This window comes from Haemaphysalis longicornis, unplaced genomic scaffold (assembly GCF_048455015.1).
Source record: "Haemaphysalis longicornis isolate Haplotype H1 unplaced genomic scaffold, Haemaphysalis longicornis Haplotype H1 scaffold_1, whole genome shotgun sequence".
NCBI classification, from domain to species: domain Eukaryota; kingdom Metazoa; phylum Arthropoda; class Arachnida; order Ixodida; family Ixodidae; genus Haemaphysalis; species Haemaphysalis longicornis.
The window spans coordinates 8,064,347-8,072,986 of record NW_027526203.1 but is presented as its reverse complement, the minus strand read 5'-3'; the positions used below and the strand labels follow the sequence as shown (position 1 = coordinate 8,072,986).

Genomic DNA, 8,640 nt, shown 5'->3' with positions numbered 1-8,640 from the left:
TACTAGAGGGAAATCTGTCGGTGCAGTCGCCGACCGCCATGGGCGGCACCATTGCCGGTAGCGACGTTCCTCGCCTACATGGCTTAGCTAGCCAAATGGCTTCTTTCTTGTCTCGAAGCCAAAATCAACAAAAGTGGGTAAATTTTTTTCTTGTTCACCGCGCATGAAGCTTCTACATAATCACTGACAAATTACTCTTTTTGAAGGTTCAATTTTTAATAACAAAACAAACTTGATTAACCTTCTACAGTAATAGTGTTGCTTTTCTGCAGCCAGAGCCAACTGTTCAGCCTGTTCATCAGCCATGCCAAAGACAATTGGAACGTGCCTGCCCGGTACTTGACGGAACGCTCGCAGAAGCGCGGCTCCCCGAGACAGTGGCAGCAGATTTCCCTCTAGTATACATTATACGCCTCGAGCGCGGCCTGTAGGGGCTAAGGTCCCTGAAAGAACTAAGGTAGCGCCAACTGCTCTTTCCTTCTCCGCTGCCCTCCTCTTTTTTCTCTCCCCTCACCCGCGGCGCCGCCGTCCCTTTAACTCCGCGGCGGGGCCGCCATATTTGTTGGCCACTTGAGAGCAGACGCCCCTCGCTACGCTTCAGGGCGCTCGCTGCAGTTTGCTCTTGTTTTCGCGCCGAAATCGCTCTTTGGTCGCATTTATAGGATTTCTAGAGCCCCGTTAATTTCTAGAGGATTTCTAGAGCCCCGTCTAGAGTTAATTAATCATGCAATACGTTTTTTCACCGGGCGCGGTCGTTTACAGCCGTTATTAATGGAGGCGCCTGGACAGAATTGTTTTGTGCTGGGATATATTCTGGCAGATTTGCATATTGCACTAACACAGGGATACACCCGAAAGACATTCGAAAGAGGACCAATGTCACGATGATTATCAAGAGAAAACAATAAATCACAAAAATGAATTGGTGCCAGCAAATAGATATTTTATTGGAACAAACGTCCGTAATGACGTCGTGCAGGTGGCTTGTGCTGCTGACGTGGCTTCCCGTGAGAAAAAATGTTGGAAGTGGCATTTGGGTTTAGTTTTTTTAACGCCAAGCTTCTCCAATATCCGTTGCTCAAATTGATCTGTGAAATAATCATATTGAGAAGGGGAAAAAATGTCGCCACCGAGTTTGAGATGCGCCACAAACAGTCCGCAAATATAGGCAATAATGCATTGCAGAAGGGAGTTAGTGACTGTTCTACCGTAGCATGGTCAAATTCGTGTTCGCGCATCTGCTCAGTGCCGCGACCGCTCAACTCGCTACACTAAACCCGTTTAGCAAGCGCTTTGCTTGGACAAAAATACGTCTGCTGAAAATAATATAGTCGCCCAGTGTGTTCTGGTTCAAATCGCAATGACTGAATACGCTGCGCCATTGACTACTAAGATGAAGTAAGAGCGCACACTGCAAATGTACGGCATCGCGTGTAATGCAAACGTAAGTCGTAATTGAAGTTCCTCTGTGCATACACGGAAGAAAGGGCGTACAGCCGTTACGGTGCGAATATGCATTTGAAGTGCTCATTCAAACGTGCGCGATTTAATAAAGCGATAACAGAAATTACGCATCAAACGTACGTCAACGGCGCGGTCACTATATTAGCTGACCTTAAATTGTTTTACCTAGCCGCAATTTTTTTTTCTCACAACAGCCTCAATTTGCGCCGCACCGACCAAGCCCATATTACGCAGCAAATCACTCCGATATCATAACAACGGGATTATAATACCACTCGGGTAGCTAACACACAAAACATGACTTCACGCCAAAAAGAGCGTACACGCACTCGGAACGCACACGATACACGGTCAGACGCAAGCTGCCGTCGGCCAAAACAAGCATGAATTCAGGTGAACAATTCTCGCGTCACGAAAACCTTACGACAACTGACTGAACATGCTACGACGCTGATATTGATGCTGGAAGTTAAGCGCGCACATGACAAATACACGGCCTCTTATCCAAACCATAGCTTACGACGGGACGAACTCGGCGCTGCGCGCAATGCCTACCCAGAACAAAGCGTGGACGACGGTCGCGAAGGGAATACGCATTTCTTCGTAAGTGACCGCTCAAGCTCGCGCAGAATTTAACAGAGCAAGAACAAGCATTCAGAAACTTACCTCGCAAAAGTGTGATGGCAGCGTCGGCCTGAAGTATGCCCGTTCAAATCTATGCAACCAAACTTTTCTCCTTTCTGCGTCGCGTTTCCCGGACGGAATAACGAAGTCTTGCGCCCTGCCTGACGATATTCGCGCTGCCTAAGGCACAACACATCGACACCGAGAAGCAACCTAAAACGACACCGGTGCGACATTTTTTCGAAACGAGCAGCTAATTCTTACTTTGCTATTAGCTGGCGCCTACGATAAAGCCGGTACTGAAGCACGGTGGCGACGGTGGCTCGGAAGCCAGCAATGGCGTCGCAGCAGCGGCGTTGCGCAATGTCCCAGCCGGCGAGGCATCGGCGAGGCGACCCGGCGGCGGAGCAAAAAAAAACAAAACCACGTGACTTTTCCCTTGGCCAATGGCGCGCGGCGTTCGCCGGCGAAAAAGAAAATGGCAAAAAACGAAGTAAGAGAGGAGCGCGGGCGAGGGCGAAAGGCGGCGAGATCTAAAGATGGCGCTACCTTAGTAATTTTAGGGACCTTAGTAGGGGCGACACTGAAATCCCCCTAGCGGCCCGTTTCGAAAGCAGGCGCGGGAGTCCGCGCCCCGCTCCCCAGTGCCGCCGCTGCTTTTGCGGCACGTTCACGACTGAGATTTACCGTTTGTGGGCGTTTGAAATTCATGTTTGTGTGGAGCAGTCACTCTGTTCGCAAATGGGGTGTGTTTACGAGAGTGGAAATGTTTCCGACGCGATCTTAGTGTGGTATTTTCGGTCTGTATAAGCGCCAGGTGTGTGTCACAGGCCAGCGTCGCGGAATCGGCGTATGATGGAGCCGATTGTAGTTACACTGACCTGAATTTACTAGCCGTGTCTCCGTAACCACCGGTTCCTGAGATGTTCATGCTAAGGCTATACACTACGATTTAAATCGGTTTTGTGCGCTTACATAATCAGCGGAGTACTCATACCTGACAGCACACCAGTTACGTTTGCCAATATTATACCTCAGATATTCATCACCGTCATTTACAAGCCAGTCTGTGTTAATTTCGGGAATATTCAACAAACGTACGATGGACAATGCATAATTATACTCGGGAATCAGCACACGACAGAGTCGTCTTGTCGTGAGGTGGGCGCCCGCAGACCTTCATCTGCTACATATATCCTCTGCGAGCAGCGCGGAGACGGGCTTACAATATAATCCGCGTCCGCGACTAATTGCTTCTGCGAAATATCATCATATGGCACAGGGAGCCTGCAGAACAAACCAGAAACTGAAATCAGAGGGCCTTATCACATACCATACTCTTCCAACCACACATTTCATCACTTGTTGAACAGCCTACCCTGTATACTTCCAAAAATGCGTCCGCCGTACGATCAGCTCTTCGTTGAAGTATAAAAACAAAAGGAAAGTGAACGCGAGATTTATGTGTGGGATTACTAAAACGTTAATTCATTGCTTGATTCCGCTCCGCATTTGTACACGGCGTCCCCCTCCCCTGCTCCCCCCCCCCCCCACCCCAACGATTTCTCGCGAAATAGCAGTGCATTTCGCGTATAGTTGGTCTAGTGAAACCTAGACGAACGTCTTTAGCATGCCAGAAGCTGCACTGTTTTTTTTTTTTCACTTCCGTTACAGCTATTATGTTTCTGAATTCCGCATTGACACAGCATTTATTTTTCTGTGGTTTCATTTCCTTGGTTCTTGCTATATGGCGTGTGTGGACACATATTTAACGACGCACAGGCTTGGAATATACTTTACATTTTCGCATGGTTTATATTCTTATAAAAGGCATCAGTTATTGTCCGGGGTCGGGTAATCACATCCCCGAAACATATTTTTCTGCGGCGTATATATTGCCGCAATCATTAGTATTCATTGACACGGCGGATGGTCAATCCCCCACTATCATCATCGACGGACGGCCAGAAGAAGACGACGTGAAGAAGACGACGTTGTTGGCGCTCGGCAAGCGCGCTGTCGCTGTTCTTAGGGACCAACGAGTTCGTGGCAATAAAGCCAATTCCTTCAACCCTAAACCACCAAGGTCCATCGTCCTATCGGTGACATTCTGGTGGAGGAGCTGGGTACGTTCACCCGATGTCCAGCGGCTCTCGGCGACCCCGCGAGGCGAGTCCAATTCTAAGCCCAGGCCGGCGCGCCTTCTTGGAGAACGAGGCTCGCACGAGCAGGCGGCTGCAAGGCCGTACTCCGGAGTTCGGACTGCTACCCGACGGCCCAAGGACCACTGTATCTTCCAGGATGACGTCACAGGCACAGCAAACCGATGCACCTTTCTTCCCCCTCGTGCACTGGCCCATTATCCCAAGAAAACCTGCCCCATTCCACGGCGATGCCTTTGAGGACGTCGATGACTGGATAGATCAATATGAACGGGTGGCTCGTCACAACGGATGGACCTCAGATCATTGCCGGCAAAGCTTCTATTTCTCATTGGAAAATACGGCCCGGATATGGTACGAAAACAATGAACGATCGCTAACCTCGTGGGAAGTTTGCAAGGAGAGACTGAGGCGAGCCTTCGGCAACCAATACCGACAGCAAAAGGCTGAAGACCTCCTTCAACGCCGAATCCAGGGCCCTAACGAAAGTCTGATCAGCTTTGTCGAAGACGTCCTCCGGCTGAGTACCCGCGCCGACCCACAAGCTGCTGAAGAAAAGAAGTTACGCGCATTGATGAGGGGCGTGAGAAGTGATATCTTTGGTGGCCTTGTTCGCAATCCACCAACAACAGTCGAGGGATTTGTGACGGAGGCAACGAACATTGAGAAAGCCTTGACAGCCAGGAACGATCACTACCACCGAATGACAGGTGCCCCGACGATTTCAGCTTTTGCATCGGCCCACTTCTCGAACCATGCATCCGAGGGATACATCCGGGAGCTCATCCGGGACGTTGTTCGAGAAGAGCTCCAAAAGCTGCTGCCGGCTTCGAAGTCGCCAGCTTCTATTTCTCTCGTTCAGGCTGTCCAGGAGGAGGTGCAACGAGCTCTTGTTCCTGGTGGCCCAGTCGATGTAACCCCCCAGCGCTCGGCCGCAACCTACGCTGCCGTTACCAGCCAACCGCAGTTGCTTACTGCTGGGCCCGACATGAGCACGCCGCGACGAGAGAGATTTGCCCAAACAGGCTACCAGCAACCTAGGCAGCAGCAGCGTGGACCCCGAAAGACGGATTTGTGGAGGACGGCCGACAACCGCCCACTCTGCTTCCACTGTGGTGAAGCCGATCACGTGTACCGCCGGTGCCCCTACCGTGAGCTTGGGCTTCGAGGGTACCATCCCAACGACCCACGCCCGAAGTATGGCCAGCAGCCTCGAGAAATCGAAGACTACCTTCGACGCTCGTCTCCGCCGCGCGAGGTGTACCTTCGCCGATCGTCTCCGCCGCGCGATGAGTACTTTCGACGCTCGTCCCCGCCGCGTGAGGACTACTTTCGACGCCCGCCCTCGCCGCTACCCTCTACTGTTCGAGGAGCTCGCTCGCCGTCCCCTCATCGCCCCGCCTCACCTCTTCGACGATCTCGCCGTGAGAGTCAGTCTCCCGTCCCTCACCGGGAAAACTAACCCCGGCAACCCCTGGAGGTGGTGTTGCCGATGCCGCAAATGGTGAAGAGCCTCCACGAACGTCGCGACGCCCGGACAATAACGCCGACAATGCGCACGCCGTGTCGAATAACCTTGACATCATTATCGACGGACGCGACGTGACGGCGCTCGTGGACACAGGGGCAGACTATTCCGTCTTGAGTGGGAAGTTGTGTCGTAACCTGAAAAAAGTAACAACGCAGTGGGACGGTCCCGACATGCGCACCGCCGGAGGTCACACTGTGGCGCCGATAGGACGTTGCACCGCCCGCGTCGAAATCAATGGTGAAGTGCGCCCGGTGAAGTTCCTCGTACTGGAGAACTGCTCCAGGGACGTTATCCTTGGGATAGACTTTTTGACCGAACATGGCGCCGTCATCGACCTAGGAACGAACAGGCTTACGCTTCGGACACCTGCACCTACTGAAGAAATCCCTTCGTTGACGGCAGCACCGGTACGTGTCGTAGCCGATCATGTGAAGCTGCCCCCGCGCTCCAGCGTATTCTTGTCTGTACATACAGATATGGCAACTAGCGGAGAGGCTCTGATCGAGGGCAGTCTCCAACTTCTTCTAGAAAAGGGGATCGGCATTGCTCGAGGCATAGCACACCTTCATCAAGGACACGCGAATGTCCTTGTTACGAACTTCCGGAACGAGCCACAGCATTTGACGAGAGCAATGACCGTAGCTTACCTGGAAGGAATTGCCGACTCCATTGACGATCCTTTGCTGTCCGAAGTGACTACACGATCTGCAGCCCGGAAAACAGGCATGAATGCGTCCATCGATTTAGACATCAATCCGAAGCTTTCGCTCTCAGAGCGGCACGAGCTATCCCAATTGCTCGACGACTTTCGGGACTGTTTCGCTGCAGAAACCGGTGTTGGCAGGACAAGTGTAGCCAAGCACAGAATTATTACTGACGACATAACACATCCTGTCCGTCAACCACCCTATCGCGTTTCTCTAAAAGAAAGGGAAGTTATCCAGGAGCAGGTTCGAAACATGCTCGAGGACGACGTTATTCAACGGTCGACAAGCCCCTGGGCCGCGCCGGTTGTGCTTGTAAAAAAGAAAGACGGAACATTGAGGTTTTGTGTGGATTATCGGCGATTGAACAAAGTGACTAAGAAGGACGTATACCCCCTTCCACGCATTGATGACACGCTTGATCGGCTCCGTCATGCTCGTTACTTCTCGTCTATTGACTTAAAAAGTGGCTATTGGCAAATCGAGGTTGATGAGCGGGACAGGGAGAAGACTGCATTTATTACACCAGACGGCCTGTACGAATTTAAAGTTATGCCGTTTGGGCTATGTACAGCACCGGCAACATTTCAGCGCGTCATGGACACGGTCCTCGCAGGCCTGAAATGGCAGACTTGTCTTGTTTACCTTGATGACGTCGTCATTTTTGCTTGCACTTTCAAGGAGCACTTACGTCGGCTGAGAGCCGTGCTTGAAGCTCTGAAAACCGCCGGCTTGACACTAAATCCCAAAAAATGCCGATTTGCTTACGACCAGCTCAAATTTCTTGGCCATGTCGTCAGCAACGAAGGAGTACGCGCTGACCCAGAGAAGACTGCTGCAGTGAGCACTTTCCCGAGACCATCAGACAAAAAGGCGGTCAGAAGGTTCCTGGGCCTTTGCGCCTACTACCGACGTTTCATTCGGAACTTTTCCCACATTGCCGCCCCACTGACCCACCTCACGAAGGAAGATGTTCCGTTTGAATGGAAGCGTGAGCAACAACAGGCTTTCGAAGGACTCAAAGAAGCGCTACAGACAACACCTGTTTTGGGGCACTTTGACCAGGAGGCGACGACAGAAATTCACACTGACGCTAGCAACAAGGGGCTTGGTGCGGTACTTATTCAAAACCAGGATGGCGCTGACCGAGTCATTGCATATGCGAGCCGCGTGCTCTCTAGGGCGGAGAGCAATTACTCCACTACTGAGAAAGAGTGCCTCGCCGTCATTTGGGCTGTCACTAAGTTCCGCCCTTATCTTTATGGGCGCCCGTTCCGCGTGGTCACTGACCACCACTCCCTATGCTGGCTGGCTAACCTCAAGGACCCGTCTGGCCGTCTAGCACGGTGGAGCCTGAGGCTACAAGAATTCGACGTCACTATAGCGTACAAGTCTGGGCGCAGGCACAGTGACGCCGACTGCCTCTCTCGGGCTCCCATGGGGTGTGGGCAGGCTGTTACCGATGACGACGAAGACGCCTTCTTGGGAGCAGTCAGTAGTGCGGACATGGTGACACGCCAACGGAGCGACCCTGAGCTCAGGCAGGTGATCGCCTACTTGGACGACCCATTAAGTGCTGTCCCTAGAGCCTTCAAACGTGTTGTGCACGCGCTCACTCTTCGGGACAATGTCCTCTACAAGAAGAACTTTGCGGCTGGCGGTCGCTCGTGGCTCCTGGTCGTGCCGGACAATCTACGCACGGAGATTATTGAAAGTTGTCACGATGATCCGACTTCGGGACACCTTGGTTACACCCGTACGCTAGCGCGACTAAGGGAAAAGTATTATTGGCCTCATCTTCCCAAAGCTGTGCGTCATTACACCAGGACATGCCGAGAATGCCAGCGGCGAAAGAGGCCCCCAACACGCCCTGCCGGACTTCTTCAACCGATTGATCCACCGACGACCCCGTTCCAGCAAGTTGGAATGGATCTGCTAGGTCCTTTTCCTTTGTCGATCGCACGCAACCGCTGGATAGTTGTGGCAACGGATTATCTGACCCGATACGCCGAAACCAAAGCCCTTCCATTCGCAACCACATCGGAAGTAGCTGCTTTCTTTATCCAGCACATTGTTCTACGACATGGTGCACCAGAGGTTCTCATCACCGACCGCGGTTCCGCGTTTACAGCTCAACTAACGCAAGACATTCTGC

General features: G+C 52.1%; 1 protein-coding gene across 1 annotated transcript; it reads left to right on the top strand.

Moving 5' to 3' along the window:
* The first annotated feature begins 4,033 nt into the window (after positions 1-4,033).
* On the top strand, positions 4,034-8,424 carry LOC144177460 (uncharacterized). Its single transcript, XM_077705438.1, has 4 exons — positions 4,034-5,482; positions 5,582-5,680; positions 7,828-8,241; positions 8,312-8,424. The coding sequence occupies exons 1-4, from the start codon at positions 4,228-4,230 to the stop codon at positions 8,422-8,424; spliced, it is 1,881 nt and encodes a 626-aa protein (XP_077561564.1). The 5' UTR covers positions 4,034-4,227.
* The last annotated feature ends 216 nt before the right edge of the window (positions 8,425-8,640 follow it).